The 20311-nt window shown below is 42.8% G+C and overlaps 1 protein-coding gene and 1 long non-coding RNA gene across 2 annotated transcripts in view; both read right to left on the bottom strand.

Annotated features, from left to right (window-relative positions):
• The window catches only part of LOC103510575 (AT-rich interactive domain-containing protein 2-like), a 40309-nt gene extending 23219 nt beyond the window's left edge, over positions 1 to 17090 (bottom strand). The window contains exons 1-9 of the mRNA XM_026824603.1: positions 16683 to 17090; positions 15949 to 16209; positions 13502 to 13699; positions 12747 to 12996; positions 11934 to 12092; positions 9013 to 9339; positions 3063 to 3232; positions 1997 to 2182; positions 1139 to 1321 (exon numbers count right to left, since the gene is read on the bottom strand). Coding sequence (XP_026680404.1) covers positions 1139 to 1321; positions 1997 to 2182; positions 3063 to 3232; positions 9013 to 9339; positions 11934 to 12092; positions 12747 to 12996; positions 13502 to 13699; positions 15949 to 16209; positions 16683 to 16817 — 1869 coding nt within the window. The 5' untranslated portion in view covers positions 16818 to 17090. The remainder of the gene's footprint in view (positions 1 to 1138; positions 1322 to 1996; positions 2183 to 3062; positions 3233 to 9012; positions 9340 to 11933; positions 12093 to 12746; positions 12997 to 13501; positions 13700 to 15948; positions 16210 to 16682) is intronic.
• An 869-nt stretch (positions 17091 to 17959) lies between these two features.
• LOC113468006 lies at positions 17960 to 18760 on the bottom strand. The gene is made up of 2 exons (XR_003391886.1): positions 18679 to 18760; positions 17960 to 18053 (listed from the first exon to the last, which is right to left on the bottom strand). It is a non-coding gene; the product is annotated as an uncharacterized LOC113468006 (long non-coding RNA).
• Positions 18761 to 20311: the final 1551 nt, after the last annotated feature.

Here is a 20311-nt window from a genome sequence, read left to right as displayed (position 1 = left end):
CCTCAATCCTGATATATTATAATAGAGTTCCGGAGTCCAGTCACTAGATCGGCCTTCCAACACCCTAGTTTTCTTCTTAGCGTACCTATATTTCTTTGCCCATAAGTTTCCCTCGGTTGGGATCGAACCCACGTCCTCCCTATTCCTCACCTCATACATCCCCTCCATTCACATATAAACTGTCCGGTTGGGGGTTGCTGGGGTTGTTGCTGCCCAGGGGTTTGTTGTTGTATTACTTTCTGTTGAGGTGGGGTTTGCTGTTGCACCAGTTTCTGCTGCTGTAGGAATTGCTGTTGAAAGCCGCTCGGCTGAAGAGCAGGTCGCATGGGCCTTGTGTCCGGCACTTGTTTGATCACAGTAGTGGCTGAGTTGGGGATACTCGGGGTCGACATGCCTGAGAAGAACGGAAAGAAATATGGTCATCATCGGTGGAAAAACACAATAGGAGTTTCAGAGGGCACTATTAGCCCAGTGGTAACGCGCTTGCTTGCCATGCTGAAGGTCCCGGGTTCGAATCCAATCATCGACAAAAAATTCGCACTCATATTTCGATTGCAAATATTTCAAAGGGTACTTTCTGGTGTTCTCGTGTTGACCCAGCACCTAAATGGGAAGTATTGTGTCTCTTATCGCCCATCTGATGAGAGGCCTACGGGATGGGCATACTACGACACGGACCATTTTGGTCTAAAAATCATTGCAACGAAATGGGTGATTTTAATCGGGAGAAGCCGAATTCTGTCTTTTCTGGAAGACAAGCTATATTGAAAAATGCTCAACACGGAAAGTAACTACTCCAGATAAGATGAACATGTCTGTGACCGGACACAGCCCACCTCTGTGACCGGACACAGCCCACCTCTGTGACCGAGTGGTCAAGAGCACTGACTCAACCCGGAGGTGCTGGATTCGAATACCGGCAGGGGCGGAAATTTTCTACCCAAACTTTTCCATTCTTAGTTAGGCATGGATGTAAAAAAAGAATGTGCCTGGAAGTAATGCAAAAACGGTGGCGAGGTAAAAATATTACAAATAATAATAAAAATGTCTACTCACCTCCAGCAGTCTGAGGTCGTATCGGGGTCCTATGTACAACCGAGGTCTGGGGGGTTCCCGGAGGAGGCACAGAGACTATGACCTTCTGGTTCGTATTGGTGGTAATAGTGGTGGAGGCTATGGAGGCGATAGTTTTACTTGTGGAGGTGAGAGGGGAAGAGGAAGAGGAGGAGGAGGGCTGGAGAATGATGATGGTTTTGGAGCCGGGGCCCCCTTGTTGGCCCCCTGCAGCCTGAGCCACGAGGACCGTCTGACCCGAGTGTCCCTGGGAAATTGAGAAAATTAACAAATTAGACATTTTATATTGGGACTGTTTAGCTCAACACCTCCATAAAATTAACCTTTTTTAAAAAAAGAGGTTTGACAGAGGGAACTGTAACTGCTAGGGTCTTATCGTCCCGAAATCGAAGAGAGAAGGAAGAAAGGATAGGAGAAAGCCAGCCGATCCGAGAACGAACATTATCCCATCAGGATAAAATCCGCCCCGGGCGGGAATCGAACCCGCGGCCTAGCGCTTACAAGGCAGACGCGCTACCAACTAAGCTAACTAGGCTGGCTAAAATTAACCTTAGTGATTCACCTATCTTCTTTTTCTTCGAAGGCTTTATTATGGCAGGATTTTCACACGGTGAGCTCTTCCACTCATCCAACATTTTATCAGTCCTTTATGTTCTTTTAAAGTTTAAATGCTCCAATGAACTCTGTTCACTTAAACTCTTGCCCTGCCTTGGAAGCTAGCAATGACATTGTAGGGAAATAATGGGATGACATTGACCATTAAGCCATTTTCCTCGAGGGTCCCTATATTTTTCCACAATGGAACTGCTTGGCTTCCAAGGCTGGATAGGAATTTAGGTGTGCTTGGTTCATGGGAGAGTTAAAGGAACATTATGAGAGCGGGAGAAAAAACATCTGGAGCGGTATATGTACTTCTACTCACCTGTACAAGTTGCGGCTGTTGTGTCACCACATAGTGCTGTCCCCCCATGGACAGACGCTGGGGTAGCACACCCCCCGGTGTTCCAGTCACTAGGATTTGCCTAGGTCCTCCTGTGCCGCCTCCGGTTACTATGATATTTTGGCCAGGTGTACTGCCCTGGGACGGACCGGCGGGATTTAGGATAGTCTGCAATTCATAATAAATCATAGACTTAAATTGCATACATATTTACTAGAAGGTTGCCCGAGCTTCGCCACGGAAAATTGATCATAGAGGTAGAAACACACTACTATCACGTCATGTGATGGTAGTGTGGCTGTCCTGAACGAAATTACCAAGAATTCTATCGGAAAACTTTGAACTACGTCTTTCTGACTCCCTCGAACTGAATGACTTCTACCGAACTGAATTATACCGAAAACCGCCAAAAAACATACATATTTACTAGAAGGTTGCCCGAGCTTCGCCACGGAAAATTAGAGGTCATAGAGGTAGAAACCTAGAAACACACTACTATCACGTCATGTGATGGTAGTGTGGCTGTCCTGAACGAAAATACCAAGAATACTATCGGAAAACTTTGAACTACATCTTTCTGACTCCCTCGAACTGAATGACTTCTACCGAACTGAATTATACCGAAAACCGCCAAAAAGCGGTTACAAACACCACAAAGCGTTGCACAGATTCTAGGAAAGTTTCGTATGGCATCCTTGTCACATTTGAGCTCTTACCGTTCTCGAGATATTTTGTTTACAGACACACACACGGACCAATGGCTGAAAATTTGGATTTAGGCTGTAGGGACTCCAAAACGTGTTTTGGCACTAAAAACTGACCATCGAAAATTTGACCCGATTACATTACTTTGCTTCCTATAGGATAAGGAAAGTAAAAATTTGTAAGCATTCAATAAGTTACCTGTGCGGGGTTGAGTACAGTCTGGGCGGGTTGAATGATGGGTTGGCCTGCCGAGGCCGGGTTGGGTGGAAGAGTAGGGGGCGTGGCCTCGACGAGTTCTTCGTCTTCTAGAACGTCGGCCGCGAGGGCCTATTCAATAAGTTACCTGTGCGGGGTTGAGTACAGTCTGGGCGGGTTGAATGATGGATTGGCCTGCCGAGGCCGGGTTGGGTGGAAGAGTAGGGGGCGTGGCCTCGACGAGTTCTTCGTCTTCTAGAACGTCGGCCGCGAGGGCCGCGTACAGATTGGCCGCTGTGGACGAGGCTTTCACATTGTCTGGAGAGAAAGGGAAGGAAAAATAAATCGTTTCTTTCTTTTTTTCTTTTTTTTTTATTCTTATTCTTTTTCATCGCCTTTTTCGTGTACAGACGGGGTCGGCGTTTTTGCTTTGGGCTGACATCTGATTTTGGCTACAAATTTTACGAGTAGATGGCCTTCGCACTCAACCTTTGCTATTTCTTTAGCAAGGGAAATCCAAGCTAATAGGTATACTCCCTGTTATAATCCCCCAGCCAGACTAACAAGGGAAATAGTGTGAAAAAAAAAAAAAAAAAAAAAAAGAGAAAATACAGTCGAGCACACGAAAGGAAGGTGTGAAAATTGGCTCAAGATTAAAAAAAAAAACAAACAAACATTTTGTGAATACAAAACCACATGAGCACAACCCAGGCGCTACAAGCGAATCAATGGTCACAAAATCTCAAAGTCAGGAAAAGAAATGTACATAAAGAGGAAAGAAATGTACATACTGGTGAAATTTCAATTGGGTTTCATCACCAGATTCATTTGTCGTGGTTAAAATCAAAGCAAAGATGAGGACATACTGGTGAAATTTCAATTGGGTTTCATCACCAGATTCATTTGTCGTGGTTAAAATCAAAGCAAAGATGAGGTGACAAAAGAGGGAAAAATCTTCCATATTCTTGAGAGTTCATTGCAACGGTCCATGATAAAGTCTAATTAAAAAGGGGGTACTCTTCGCATTCCAAAATTAACTTGAATTATCCCTTTCGAAAATCTCAAGACACGCCACTGCAGGCAAATTGATAAAGAGGTAACATCTATGCCAGTATGATAAGTGATAAGCGAAGTGATACAAGCACACCTGCCGTAAGTATAATCGGGCACATGCTATCTAAGCAATGAGGGGGAGTGAGAGAGATGGATAGGGGGAGGAAGGGGGACGTTCTACATGCCGGTGTTTGTATACCGGAGAAAACGCTGTCTCTCTTCATAGTTTTCTTTTCTCTCTCGCTTTCTCATGAGATCACTTTATTGTTTATTTTTTCTTCGAACTCGCTACACTTTGAGATTGTTGAGTTAAAATTCGAAATAATTACTTAGTATTCTCCCCAACCCATCATTCTAAAAAATCAATACAAAAATTTACTTTATTCCTAAAAAAAAAAAAAAAAAAAAAAAAAAAAAAAAAAATTTATCTTACTTGTCGACCACTCAGGAAATAGTAGTTGTCAATTTTACGTCATCACATAAGCAGTCCATTATTAAAACTAAAGTCCCCCAGCCAGACAAAGCTGGTCTACTCCCTGTTTGAAATCCCCCAGCCAGACTAAGCTGGTCTACTCCCTGTTTGAAATCCCCCAGCCAGACTAAGCTGGTGGAGAGATAGGAATAAAAGAACAGCAAAAAGGGAAAGAGAAATGGAGAGAGAAAGAATTTAAGAAATGAAGAGAAAAAAAAAGAAAATCAAATAAGGAAAAAGAAATTGAAAGAAAGAGAGAGGGAGGGAGGGAGAGAGAGAAATTTAAAGAGAAAGGGAGGGGAAAGAAAAACGAGAGGGGTGGAGAGAGAAAAAGAGAGGGGGAGGGAGAGAGAGAAAGAAGAGAGGGAGAGTTTTACTAAGGAATACTAGTAGTTTGAATATTAATGAACTAATGAACCATCCTCCAAGTACTGTACCAGTATATATTGGCATTATTGAACAGATATGTGTAGATATTTATCATGTTTGTGCTAATGGATGGTAAAACTAGAAACTCTACGTTCCTACCAGGAAATACCAGGTTTGATTTACCTAGTTTACATTTTACAAAATAATAAGTACAGGTGGGAGAAAGGACATTGGTATTTTGTCTGTAGGTTACTCACGGGGTATTTTAGGTATCTTTTTCAAAAACACATAATAAGTACAGGTGGGAGAAAGGACATTGGTATTTTGTCTGTAGGTTACTCACGGGGTATTTTAGGTATCTTTTTCAAAAACACAGTAGGCACCTATTTTGTAAATTTTGAATTAGCTAATTAATTTTCTCTTTCCTTATGTGAGATGTATGTAGATGTACTTGTGTGAGATTTTTGGTGGCGGTAAGTGGAGTGGCAAGGTAAGGAGAGGACAAAAAGGTTCAGACATCCCCCCCTCCCCATTTTTTGTATAAGTACCTACATAGCATACGAAAAAGTACAAAAGGAAGCATTTGTTCATACAACTTCCTTGCTTTCTTCATATCCAAATATTGTAGAGAACTATTGTAAAAGTTGAAACATATGAACAATGGTATCACGAATAATCAGCAGCAACCATATAAGAGATTATGGAGATGTCTACCTGTATCTATGGAATAAAATAGAACCAAAGGTACACATGAACATTCTCAAGTGAAATTGAACGGAATATTCAGATTTCACAAGGACTGAGTCATAAGATTCACATCCTTATTTCATAATGCCATTCTAAATCTAAATGCAATATCTATCTGATTAAATATAACATTCAACAAATAGCAAAAAGCGCCTAAAGCCAGCCTAGTTAGGTAGCTTGGAGGGTAAATAAGGTCCGTTCTGGGAACGACAGTTTCATAATGCCATTCTAAATCTAAATGCAATATCTATATGATTAAATGTAACATTCAACAAATAGCAAAAAGCGCCTGAAGCCAGCCTAGTTAGGTAGCTTGGAGGGTAAATAAGGTCCGTTCTGGGAACGACTTTCTCCTGACCTTTTTCTCTCTTTGATTTCGAGACTTACCTGTGATTCTTTTGATTTTATCCTAAACAGATAAGGTTAGTTCTCGGAACGGCTGGCTTTCTCTTAACATTCTTCTCTCTTCCCTTTCGGGACGGTAAGGACCTTAGCAGTTACATGGTTCCTTCTATCACACCCCTTGGAAAAAAACATAGGTACCAGTAAAAAAAGCACCCAGCTACCTACACTTGGTGGAATTCAGTTTCACTACAGACGGCTAGCAAAATTTTATTCTTTTCTACGAACTGGGTAATAACGATTTCGAGACTTACCTATGATTCTTTTGATTTTATCCTAAACAGATAAGGTTAGTTCTTGGAACGGCTGGCTTTCTCTTAACATTCTTCTCTCTTCCCTTTCGGGACGGTAAGGACCTTAGCAGTTACATGGTTCCTTCTATCAAACCCCTTGGAAAAAAAAAAACATACCAGTAAAAAAAGCACCCAGCTACCTACACTTGGTGGAATTCAGTTTCACTACAGACGGCTAGCAAAATTTTATTCTTTTCTACGAAACATTCTTCTCTCTTCCCTTTCGGGACGGTAAGGACCTTAGCAGTTACATGGTTCCTTCTATCAAACCCCTTGAAAAAAAAACATACCAGTAAAAAAAGCACCCACCTACCTACACTACTTGGTGGAATTCAGTTTCACTACAGACGGCTAGCAAAATTTTATTCTTTTCTACGAACTGGGTAATAAAAATTTAAATTATTTGGACTCAACTCACAGCAATTGTTTCCATGAGTTTTGTGTGTGGAGATGGATTTCTCCATTTTTCGCTCTCTTTATGAGAGCTTTCCTTTTCTGCTTCCTTGTGATAACTTCACTTTTTTGCTTCCTTTCTTTTCAGGAAAATTATGGGGATAGGAATCAGGAAAAATAGATTTTCCTTTACACAGGGATAAGTGAAAGCAAATAAGAATCCAGAGGTGGGAATGGATGTATGACGCAAAGACTCATATTTTCATTGGTGAAAGCCCTTTTGTGTACTTTTCCTAGCCCTTATTTTTCTCGTTAAAAAATTGGCATAATGGGACTTTTTTTAGTATTCTAAAATGGAATCTTGGACAGTCGACCTTTTGTAAGTCCGAGGGATTTCGTGGACATTTTTAGAAGCTTTTATGCCCTTTGTATGCAGAGTATTTTCTCTGTCTGCTGAGTTTGATAATCAGAATGGAAGTTTTAATTGTAGTATTTTGACTTTTCACCCAAGATTAAGGTAAAAAGTCCCTTGAAGGAAAACAAGGTAAAATGAAATTCTTCTTTTTTAAACCACAGTCAGTGATAATTTTCTGAATTAAAGTCCAAGGGCAAATGAAGCACTTAGCATAAAAGTCTTGGAACAAAAATCGAAGGAAAGCACTATAACTACAAGAGAAATCCCAAGTTTACCTGTGATTTGGTGTTGAGAATGATTGTAGGCGAGGGGAACGGTCGGCTGGGCGTTCCGCACATTGGACCATCTCTTGTGACGGCCTCCTCCAGTGTCCTCGTCGTCTTCTATAGCGTTATGAGTTTCCCCTAGGATATACCTACCCCAGCAGTTTTGTTCGTTGTTTTACCTTCTGAAGCTAGTTGGTGTTTTTTCCTACCTGCTTCTCTTTACTTTTCTTTTATTCGCGGAATACCGCGGCAAGGTCGGGTCGGAAAATCGGAAAAATCAATTTTCTTCAACAAGGAGTGGTGTTCTTTTTCCTACATGCTTCTTTTTGCTTTTCTTATTTTTATTCTTTCTCAGGAGAATTTCTGGAATCAAGTAAAAGGACAGTAGATTTTTTTCTTCTTCCTCGCCTTTTCCCGTGTTCAGGCGGGATCGGCGTTTTCCGTCAGCCTCTCAATCAGCCCTAAGGTAAGGTGATTTCTTTGGGCAGATATTTGGTTTTGGCTACGAAAGTTGTACGAGTTGATGCCCTTCGCAATGTACCTTTGCTATTTCCTTGGCAAGGGAGATTTCAGGCTGGTATCCTCCCTGTTTGAAATCTTCCAGCCATACTGAGCTGGTCTACTCCCTGTTTAAAGCCCCCCCAGCCAGACTAAGCTGGTCTACTCCCTGTTTAAAGTCCCCCAACCAGACTAGGCTGGTCTACTCCCTGTTTAAAGTCCCCCAGCCAGACTAGCTCACACAGTGAGCTCTTCCACTCATCCAACATTTTACATCAGTCCTTTATGTTCTTTAAAAGTTTAAACGCTCCAATGAACTCTGTTCACTTAAACTCCTGCCCTGCCTTGAAAGCTAGCAAAGACATTGTAGGGAAATAATGGGATGACATTGACCATTAAGCCATTTTCCTCGAGCATCCCTATATTTTTCTATAATGGAACTGCTTGGCTTCCAAGGCTGGATAGGAATTTAGGTGTGCTTGGTTCATGGGAGAGTTAAAGGAACATAAAGGACAGTTATGAGAGCGGGAGAAAAAACATCTGGAGTGGTATACTGCTACTCACCTGTACAAGTTGCGGCTGTTGTGTCACCACATAGTGCTGTCCCCCCATGGACAGACGCTGGGGTAGCACACCCCCCGGTGGGTTCCACTTTAGGAGGAGCGAAAGGTTTCCAGGGTCCCAGTTTAGGAGCTACGGGTGCCATTTAGGACATGGGTCCCACTTTAGGAGCAACCAAGGATTTTATGGTCCCAGTTGAGGAGCTAGAGGTGCTATATTGGGAGCAGCCAAGGGTTCTGGGGTCCCAGTTTAGGTGCTAGGGGTGCCATTTAAGGCATGCGTCCCCTTGTCAGGTCACCTGGACTGAGTATCGTTCATGTCGAACAGAACCTGGGCGATTGTTTTCGATGATTCTTTCGTGTACAGACGGGGTCGGCGTTTTTCGTCAGCCTCAGCCTTAGCTAGGGTGATTGCTTTGGGCTGACATCTGATTTTGGCTATAAATTTTACGAGTAGATGGCCTTCGCACTCAACCTTTGCTATTTCTTCAGCAAGGGAAATCCAAGCTAATAGGTATACTCCCTGTTATAATCCCCCAGCCAGACTAACAAGGGAAATAGTAAAAAAAATCTTCCAAAAGAGAGAAATACGGTCGAACTAAATACCTATGGAGGAAGGCTTCTACTTACTCTCATCGGCTTCCTCTTCGCCCGTCGTTCCAGGAACGGAGGCCGGGTTCACATCGCCATTCACATGCACCTTCTTCACGGCCGGCTGTTCGCTGGCATCCTCCGCCGATTGTAAACGCGGCCTTTTCAGATCCGCCCCATTCTGTTTGACCAGCAGGGGCGTGCCGTTGGGTTTGTGGGCCGCCACTGATTCCAGTTCCGTGCTCACGCGTCGTATTACGCCACTGGTCGAGGTTGGAGGATGAAAGCTGGCGCCTCCCTGTTGCTGCTGTTGTTGGGCGCCTGCTAGCTTTTGTTTCGAGTCTATGCTTGTGAACAAGTCCAGTCCTGGAGCGAGGAGAGAGGATAGTGGGTATTAGTGTTTAGTCTTGGGAAAAATATTAGTGCTACAAGATTACAAGATGTGGGATTTTTCGAGCCCCGTAGGAGCACTTTATCTCAAAAAGTTCATAGAACTACCAACCTGGTGTAGTGGTTATGTTGGGCGCCTGCTAGCTTTTGTTTCGAGTCTATGCTTGTGAACAAGTCCAGTCCTGGAGCGAGGAGAGAGGATAGTGGGTATTAGTGTTTAGTCTTGGGAAAAATATTAGTGCTATAAGATTACAAGATGTGGGATTTTTCGAGCCCCGTAGGAGCACTTTATCTCAAAAAGTTCATGGAACTACCAACCTGGTGTAGTGGTTAGCAAGAATGGACTTCGGATCCGGACGGTTCGAATCCAAGTCAGGTCATAAAATTTATCACATTGTATTACTCGGCGAACGACATTTGTGACAAGTGTCCGCACTTAACACAAATATAAATCGGTAGACGGTTCGAGTCCAAGTCAGGTCATAAAATTTATCACATTGTATTACTCGGCGAACGACATTTGTGACAAGTGTCCACACTTAACACAAATATAAATCCCTTTGCTTTTTTTAATTTCTATTTTTACTAGTAATAAACTATTGGTACAATTAGTCTGGCTGGGGAACTTTAAACAGCCTGGAATTTCCCTTGCTAAAGAAAGTTTTGAGTGCGGAGGGCATCCACTCTTAACCAAATGTCAGCCCAAAAGTAATCACCCTAGGGCTCATTGAGAGACTGACGGAAAACGCCGACCCCGTCTGGACACGGGAAAAAGAGAGGAAGAAGAAGATTAACCCTCACCTTTCTCTCCTATTCTAATAGCGCCATTCATGGTGGGTAGGTCCTTGTCACTGATAGATTTCTCCAGCAGGTCGACCAGCATCAGACTTTGCTTGGCAATGTTCTCCTTGTAACTTTGATCACTTGTGTCCATTGCAGGGTTAATACTATTGCTCATGCCTGGGAACAAGCAGGTTACCAAGTTAGTCATCGCACACAAAAAGGTTGTAGGAATCTAGTCATTATAATCGGGTTACTTGAAATCCAACGAGTCTTAAGGAAAGAAAGAAATCTTAATTGTGTACAGCATGCATGCTCATCTCAAATCTCGTTCTCAGCTCAATACGCTACGCTGAATTTCATAACTTGACTTGGACTCGAACCATCAACCTCCAGATTCAAAGTCCATCGTGCTGCTAACCACTACACGACTGAGGTTGGTTAGATGTCATAATAAAAACGACTTTTTAAATAATGGGTTCGACTCGATTCAGTCGAAAAAATCGTACTAGAATTTCGATTGAAAATATGTCAAAATATAAATCCCTTTGCTTTTTTTACTTTCTATTTTTACTAGTAATAAACTATTGGTACAATTAGTCTGGCCGGGCAACTTTAAACAGCCTGGAATTTCCCTTGCTAAATGTCAGCCCAAAAGCAATCACCCTAGGGCTCATTAAGAGACTGACGAAAAACGCCGACCCCGTCTGGACACGGGAAGAAGAAGAAGATTAACCCTTACCTTTCTCTCCTATTCTAATAGCGCCATTCATGGTGGGTAGGTCCTTGTCACTGATGGATTTCTCCAGCAGGTCGACCAGCATCAGACTTTGCTTGGCAATGTTCTCCTTGTAACTTAGATCACTTGTGTCCGTTGCCGGGTTAATACTATTGCTCATGCCTGGGAACAAGCAGGTTACCAAGTTAGTCAGCGCACACAAAAAGCCCACTTTGAGCTTTAGGTGTAGGGACAAAGATAGGTTAAGGTTGTACGAATCCAGTCATTGTAATCGGGTTACTTGAAATCCTACGAGTCTTAAGGAAAGAAAGAAATCTTCATGCATGCTCATCTCAAATCTCGTTCTCAGCTCAATACGCTACGCTGAATTTCATAACTTGACTTGGACTCGAACCATCAACCTCCAGATTCAAAGTCCATCGTGCTAACCACTACACAACTAAGGTTGGTTAGATGTCATAATAAAAACGCCTTTTTAAATAATGGGTTCGATTCGATTCAGTCGAAAAAATCGTACTAGAATTTCGACTGAAAATAAGTCAACATAGTACTTTCTGGAGTTCTCATTTTGACCAAACACCTAACTGGGAACTATTGTGTCTCTTATGGGCCATCTGATGAAGAACATGCTATGAGATGTGTGGTCTGCTATGACACAGACCACGTGAGTCTAATGTAGCAGTTCTTTTATAGCTAGGAAATAAAAATGGTGATGAACTGATGAAACACTCATCTTTTTTTCTTCGATAGTCATCATCATCATTGGTGTAAGTAGAGCCATTGGCTTTAATAAACGCCCTATGTCACTGCGATTTGGTTAGATCTTCTGTGACTTCTTTGATGGTACCTACCTCCATTAACCACCACACTCGTTCCATCGACCAGCATGGTGGACAGAGTAGTCCCGGTCTCCTGGAGAGACTGACGAAAAACGCCGACCCCGTCTGAAAAGGAGAGGAAGAAGAAGATTAACCCTTACCTTTCCAGCATGACCTTTTAACTCTAATCATGAACACGGGAAAAGGAGAGGAAGAAGAAGATTAACCCTTACCTTTCTCTCCTATCCTAATAGCGCCATTCATGGTGGGTAGGTCCTTGTCACTGATAGATTTCTCCAGCAGGTCGACCAGCATCAGACTTTGCTTGGCAATGTTCTCCTTGTAACTTAGATCACTTGTGTCCGTTGCCGGGTTAATACTATTGCTCATGCCTGGGAACAAGCAGGTTACCAAGTTAGTCATCGCACACAAAAAGGTTGTACGAATCTAGTCATTGTAATCGGGTTACTTGAAATTCAACGAGTCTTAAGGAAAGAAAGAAATCTTAATTGTGTACAGCATGCATGCTCATCTCAAATCTCGTTCTCAGCTCAATACGCTACGCTGAATTTCATAACTTGACTTGGACTCGAACCATCAACCTCCAGATTCTAAGTCCATCGTGCTAACCACTACAAGACTGAGGTCATAATAAAAACGACTTTTTAAATAATGGGTTCGACTCGATTCAGTCGAAAAAATCGTACTAGAATTTCGATTGAAAATATGTCAACATAGTACTTTCTGGAGTTCTCATTTTGACCAAACACCTAACTGGGAACCATTGTGTCACTGTCTCTTATGGGCCATCTGATGAAGAACATGCTATGAGATGTGTGGTCAGCTATGACACAGACCACATGAGTCTAATGTAGCAGTTGTTTTATAGCTAGGAAATAAAAATGGTGATGAACTGATGAAACACTCATCTTTTTTCTTTGATGGTTATCATCATCATTGGTGTAAGTAGAGCCATCGGCTTTAATAAACGCCCTATGTCACTGCGATTTGGTTAGATCTTCTGTGACTTCTTCGATTGTACCTACCTCCATTAACCACCACACTCGTTCCATCGACCAGCATGGTGGACAGAGTAGTCCCGGTCTCCTGACTGGGACTGACAGTTTCCGAGTCCCCTACTCGGGTGCTATTGGGTCCTGAGAGAGGGGCCAGGGGCGGAGGTTGCGAGGGTTCCGAGGGGGGCTGGGAGGTGTTTACGCCTATACTGGAGGAGGAGAGTTCGTTAGAACCGCCTCCAGGGGCGGGGTTCGGCTGTTGTTTGGGGTCCAGAGAGTTCTGAAAATAGAACGAATTAAAAGTTAATTAAATAAATAAAACCCACCACTGATCCAAATTACTATATAACGGAGGCCCTATCGTCCCAAAATCGAAGAGAAAGGAGGACAGGATAGGAGAAAGCAAGACATTCCGAGAACGAACCTCATATGTTCAGGATAAAGTTCACGAACCAGTCTCGCTACTGTTTAAGCTAAATGGGCTGGCATACTAAAGAAATCCGTGGTAAAAATCAAGGAAAATTATTTCTATGGACAGTCTTTAATGTAAAACTGAACAGATCTATTGAGTGATTGGTTAAATATTGACTCTATTATGTACTTTTTTTCCCCCGGGACTGCAAAGTACTTCCTCAGGGGCGTTTATTTTCTATCAATAACAATACATATATACAAAAACAAAGGCTCTATCACTTGGGGAAAAAAACAATGACTTTGGGAACATTAGTCCAGGTGCTCTCGCCTGGTAAAGGGGAGGTCAGGGGTTCGAATCCCAAGACTCTTACCTCTATTATATGATTGGTGACCTGTTGCATGTTGATGGTGACCCCGTTCAGTCTCATTTGTTGCTGTCCTGGTGCCTTGCTGATGTTTCCCGTGCTAGATATACAGGACACATTACTAGTGGGAGCAGAAGATCCCGGTGTTCCCGTGCTGGTAGACTGGGAGAGCATCTTCTGTGCCTGCTGTTGCCTCTGAGTAACCTGTGAGGGAAGAGGAACCCAGAGAAAAACACGTTAGTAATAGAGCCGGAGCTGAGGTACATTTTTTCTACCTCATAAGGTACAAAATTTTCTTCCTATGGATCTGATGGGGGTTGGCGAGTAGGAATAATACACGCAGAAACTACTGTCTGTAGTGCTAAGGCGCCTTAAAGGGGGAAAAAATGTTTCTATTATACGTAAACTCATCTAATACACGCAGAAACTACTGTCTGTAGTGCTAAGGCGCCTTAAAGGGGGAAAAAATGTTTCTATTATACGTAAACTCATCTTTACTTTCTATTACCTTTACGTATGGGGAACCCAAGGTAGTGAGAAAGTATTGTAATCGGTCCAAATTTTTCCTCCCTTTTTTTAGCCAGTGGCGATAGCCCGTAGATTGCACCAGTTCATAATGGATCACTGAAGTTAAACAAGGTTTCGTTTGGTTGGTATTCGGACGGGTGACCATCTGGGTAATCGCGTATTGCTGGGTTTTTCGGCCCCTCTCAGGCTGGGTGAGGTTAATGGAGGTGGCGAATAGCTTGTCGCCTGATGGAGGGTAAAACCCCCCTTGATAATACCTTGGAAGTTTTACCCATTTAGAATGGGTTGAAAATACAACAGAAGTTGTGAATAAACTTAGAATAGGGTAAAGCATTTCAGAAGAGTTGAAGTTGTCACACTGCAAGGCTATGTTAGTAATGTTAGATGTTAGTTTACAGTTCACACTCAAACTCTCACCATTAGAGTTAGTTATGATTCACACAGTCTAACTAGAGGGGTTAAATTAATCTATTCACTCTGCGTTAGTACGCGATTGTTAATGTTGTTAGTTATAAAATGCATTCATTATGATGTTAGAGTTAAAAGGTCATGCTGGTACATCTCAGAAACGAGAAAGCAACCTCTCACCTCAATCTTCCTCGAGAATCGAACCCATGACCTGTCTACTGTGAGTAGTGAGTACTCTGTCTCTCTCTCGTAACATATTGGTAAGTTCTGCACTTTACTCTTAATCATTCATCATAAGAAAATAAGAATGTCTAACACTGCACTACTTGTCAGGTCCTGATTTTCATCAAAGTAAGGTTTGCGGACCAATGGCTGAAAATTTGTATTTAGGCTGTAGGACCCCAAAACGTGTTTTGGCACTAAAAACTGACCATCGAAAATTTGACCCGATTACATTACTTTGCTTCCTATAGGATAAGGAAAGTAAAACGCATTCATTATGATGTTAGAGTTAAAAGGTCATGCTGGTACATCTCAGAAACGAGAAAGCAACCTCTCACCTCAGTCTTCCTCGAGAATCGAACCCATGACCTGTCTACTGTGAGTACTCTGTCTCTCTCTCGTAACATATTGGTAAGTTCTGCACTTTACTCTTAATCATTCATCATAAGAAAATAAGAATGTCTAACACTGCACTACTTGTCAGGTCCTGATTTTCATCAAAGTAAGGTTTAGAGACATAAACAAAATAATCAAGAAACGACCCCCAAATATTACTTTTTTACTACCTTAGAAACATAGCCTAAAATGGTCTGACAGGCTAACACTTTTCACCAAAAAATTCACCTTAAAACTTAAAACACATTCCCACGAATCTCTTTTCACTAAAAACCTCCATTACCAATACACCATTTTCTCTACAGGAAAAAAACCTTCACCCTACTCCATCACCTATTTATTTATATTGTCAGTCAATGGCCAGGACCACAATCAAAGTTTAAAGTCGATTTAAGTTAAACTCTTGGATTAAGCAAACAGATTTACCGATTTTTTTTTTTTTTTTTTTTTTTTTTTTTTTAACCAAATATTAGTTTTTCTCCTTCAAAATAAAAACCACTACCTTAGAAACATAGCCTAAAATGGTCTGACAGGCTAACACTTTTCACCAAAAAATTCACCTTAAAACACATTCCCACGAATCTCTTTTCACTAAAAAAAACCTCCATTACCAATACACCATTTTCTCTACAGAAAGAAAACCTCCACCCTACTCCATCACCTATTTATTTATACTGTCACTCAATGGCCAGGACCACAATCAAAGTTTAAACTCGATTTAAGTTAAACTCTTGGATAAGGCAATCAGATTTACCGATTTTTTTTTCTTTTTTTTTACAACCACTAGATTGCTTAAAAAAGAGTCCAACTTAAACGGAGTTAACTCAATTTGTAGACCCGGCGATAAGACTGAAAGGCCCATTACCCCACCACCTATCATACGCTCTCCTCGGACTTACCTGTGAGGCCACGGCCGTGTTGACTACCAGAGGAGCACACTGTTGCACGGAGCTAGACACAACCACACTCGCTGCAGACCCACTCGTCGGGTCCGGTCCTACCTTATTGGCCAGAAGGGATTTGATAAGCGATGTGCTTGCACTCGGGTCGGCGCTGGTGCTTCCCGGGGTGGTGGTTACGGGAGCTGTGCTGCTCGAGGGAGGGGTGCCGGGGCTAGAGGAACCTGCGCCGAGCAGGGCTTGACTGAGGTGGGGATGTGCCTGAAGGGGGGAGCACACGAAAGGAAGGTGTGAAAATTGGCTCAAGATTGAAAAAAAAAAAACTTACTGTTCAATGTATTACCAGTTATTTTAATCAAAATGTTCAGTAATCAAATAAAAACAAACATTTTGTGAATACAAAACCACATGAGCACAACCCAGGCGCTACAAGCGAATCAATGGTCACAAAATCTCAAAGTCAGGAAAGAGTTGTACATACTGGTGAAATTTCAATGTGTTGTGCTTGAATTTTCTTTAATGTAACGCAAAATTGTGGGTTTCATCACCAGATTGATTTGTCGTGGTTAAAATCAAAGCAAAGATGAGGTGACAAAAGAGGGAAAAATCTTACATATTCTTGAGAGTTAATTGCAACGGTCCATGATAAAGTCTAATTAAAAAGGGGGTACTCTTCGCATTCCAAAATTAACTTGAATTAAAGTGAGGAAGTTGTAAGTTCAAGCCATATTTACCTTGGTTCTCGGCGTGGTGCTACAGCCAGGGGTGGCCACGAGAGGGGAAGGTGAGGACGACGAGGCTATCGGCTGACTCGCAGAGGTCTGAGGTTTGGGGGGCGCCGACAGCTGGGCCTTCAAAATCGGCGACATGGGATTCTGCAGGGGCGAAGGAGACGGGGCCCTAGGAGAAGGCCCAGATTGAGACGGCCCCAGTTGGGCCGTTTGATGGTGGGATGGGGCAATGGCTATGGTCTGCGTGATGATGGGCTGTTTGCCCCGCACCTGGATACCCTCATAGACATGAATGGGAGGGGGAGGAGGGGCGGTACTGCCGGGAGGGGCTGCTGGGATCACCTGCTTGGGACCGATCTGAGCCCCGAATACCGATCTGTGGAGAAGAGGAAGAAACAGAGGATTAGGTGACAATCATTATCTATTTATCAATCAATACAAAATAGTTTTATCATGAGCGGGTTGATGTAATCTGAACAAATCAAGTGGTCAATTTTGAACTTTTGAGATAAAGGGGCGTGTCTTAAATCGACAGCTAAATAAAGACAGCCACACTACCATCTCGTTACGTCACGTGACGTGATAGTTGTGTGGCTCCCCTGAACTATCAGTTTAGAAAGTCCGCACCGGGCGGAAATCAAACCCACGACCTAGCGCTTACAAGGTGCTAGCTATATTCATCTTTGAAAGCATACTTACTTGTGCCATGGCCGGTTGAACATCACACAAAACGCTTTTTTTTTATCATCAAATATTCCATCAAAAATACGAGACTCTGTTTAGACTGTTCGGGTAAACTCTGTTTAGACTGCTCGGGTAACGGGACTTTTTTCAGTCCTATTCAGGCAGGATTAACAAGGTAAATTCTATTCTAACTCACCTTCTGCTGCAAGGATCTCAACAGAATGTCCTCGTTTCTCTCCACCTGGCCTAGTTTGTTCAGAATTTCAATGCAAGACAGTACGTAGGCCCTGTCCTCAGATCCCAGACCCGTGGATATAATATCAAACAGGACCGGAGCCAGAGTTTCATCCATGGTGATCTCCGAGGCGACGTTTTGAACTTTTGAGATAAAGGGACAACGTGTCTTAAATTGACAGCTAAATAAAGACAGCCACACTACCATGTCGTTACGTCACGTGACGTGATAGTTGTGTGGCTCCCCTGAACGAAATTACCTACAATATTATGGGGATAGAGGTTGATTCGTGATTCGAGGCCCTGTCCTCAGATCCCAGACCCGTGGATATAATATCAAACAGGACCGGAGCCAGAGTTTCATCCATGGTGATCTCCGAGGCGACGTTGGAGAACATGTCCAGGCCTAGCTGACGGAGACAGTTCCAGTTGCTCGAGCAACACAGGATCATGAACCTGACAAGGAAAAAAGTAAAAAAAATTGTTTTGATTTTCCAACCTAAAAATGCTTAAAATAGGTTATAGGGCAAAATAAGCCAGAATGTATGGAAAAATAAGTCTTTTAAGGCTTTTTATGGCATTTTCCCAAATTTTGCAAAAATACGACAAAATAGTATGGGCGCCATGGCAATATGGCATTTGTCGGTCTCTGGTCACGACCTCTTTGAATGTATGAAATGTTCAACTGTACTGAGAGGCAATATTTGGTTCAAAATCTATCTTCCAAACAAAAACAAAATAGATAGGTATGTTGCTTAAAATAGGTTATAGGGCAAAATAAGCCAGAATGTATGGAAAAATAAGTCTTTTGAGGCTTTTGATGGCATTTTCCCAAATTTTGCAAAAATACGACAAAATAGTATGGGCGCCATGGCAATATGGCATTTGTCGGTCTCTGGTCATGACCTCTTTGAATGTATGAAATGTTCAACTTACTGTACTCAGAGGCAATATTTGGTGATGTACTGAGAGGCAATATTTGGTTCAAAATCTATCTTCCAAACAAAAACAAAATAGGTAGGTATGTAAGTCATTCCCACAGTCAGTTTGAAACCCAATGTCTTTCTCATCAAAAACTCACCTCAGGAACGTCAAGTCTCGACTCAACAGGGCATTGTTCTCCTCGTTGAACGTGAAATTCCTCAGGACGGTGGCAATCTGCCAGTCAGTTTAAAACCCAATATCTTTCTCATCACAACTCACCTCAGGAACGTCAAGTCTCGACTCAACAGGGCATTGTTCAATGTAAGTCATTCCCACAGTCAGTTTGAAACCCAATATCATTCTCATCACAACTCACCTCAGGAACGTCAAGTCTCGACTCAACAGGGCATTGTTCTCCTCGTTGAACGTGAAATTCCTCAGGACGGTACATTATTAAAACTACTACTTACCACCTCTTCTTCCTCTTCATCATTTCCCGTGTTCAAAGTTCCCCAGCCAGACAAAGCTGGTCTACTCCCTGTTTGAAGTCCCTCAGCCAGACTAAGCTAGTCTACTCCCTGTTCAAAGTTCCCCAGCCAGACAAAGCTGGTCCACCCCCTGTTTAAAGTCCCCCAGCCAGACTAAGCTGGTCTACTCCCTGTTCAAAGTCTCCCAGCCAGACTAAGCATAGTCCCCCAGCCAAACAAAAACTACTTACTACCTACTAAAAAACAAAAATTCAACCTACCTGGGAGAGAGGAACAGGCACGGCCACAGCCACCGGGGCCAGGGCCATGGGTAGGGTGAAGGTCGGAGCATTCAGGCCTCCCTTTTTAAAGTCCTCCAACCAGACTAAGCTGGTCTATTCCCTGTTCAAAGTCTCCCAGCCAGACTAAGCTGATCTACGCCATGTTTATAGTCCCCCAGCCAAACAAAAACTACTTACTACCTACTAAAAAAAATCTTCTTTTTTTCAACCTACCTGGGAGAGAGGAACAGGCACGGCCACAGCCACCGGGGCCAGGGCCATGGGTAGGGTGAAGGTCGGAGCATTCAGGCCCGTCGGTTGGGAGGGGGGAACAGAGGTGAGGGAGGTAAAGGAAGAGGAGGAGGGGGGGTCGTTGGGAGAATCACAGGGGTCGTTCGAGGCGGGCCCCACGGTCTCCACGACTCGCATCAGGATACACGCCTTGGGTCCGAAACTCTGCGCCTGGAAACGGGGAAGAAAATAAAATAAATTCATCCCAAGGGCAAAGGAGAAGATCATTTAGGAATTTTCAAGTGTTAAGCATACTGATATGCTTGTCACAATATCGTTCCCCAATATTATTACAACCTTTATTTCGTCAGCCTCTCAATCAGCCTTAATTAGGGTTAGGGTGATTGCTTGGGGCTGATATTTGGTTTTAGCTAAAAAAAAAAAAAAAAAAAAAAAAAAAAAAAAAAGGAGCTTTTAGCAAGGGAAATTCAGGCTGGTGTGTATAAAGTCCCCCAGCCAGACTAAGCTGGTCTGCTCCCTGTTTAACGTCCCCCAGCCAGAAACTATCTAAATAGTAAAATAATGGATAAGCAATGTGCTCTCACCTCCACCGTAACCAAGGACACCAGCACGTCAATAGCGCCGTGCACTCTCATGATGGCATTGCACGCTCTCTTATATTCCCTGTTTAAAGTCCCCCAGCCAGACTAAGCTGGTCTGCTCCCTGTTTAACGTCCCCTGCCAGAAACTATCTAAATAGTGGAATAATGGAAAAGCAATGTGCTCTCACCTCCACCGTAACCAAGGACAC

Source organism: Diaphorina citri, unplaced genomic scaffold (genome assembly GCF_000475195.1).
Source record: "Diaphorina citri unplaced genomic scaffold, Diaci psyllid genome assembly version 1.1 scaffold620, whole genome shotgun sequence".
NCBI lineage: Eukaryota > Metazoa > Arthropoda > Insecta > Hemiptera > Psyllidae > Diaphorina > Diaphorina citri.
This window is presented reverse-complemented; position numbering and strand designations above follow the sequence as displayed.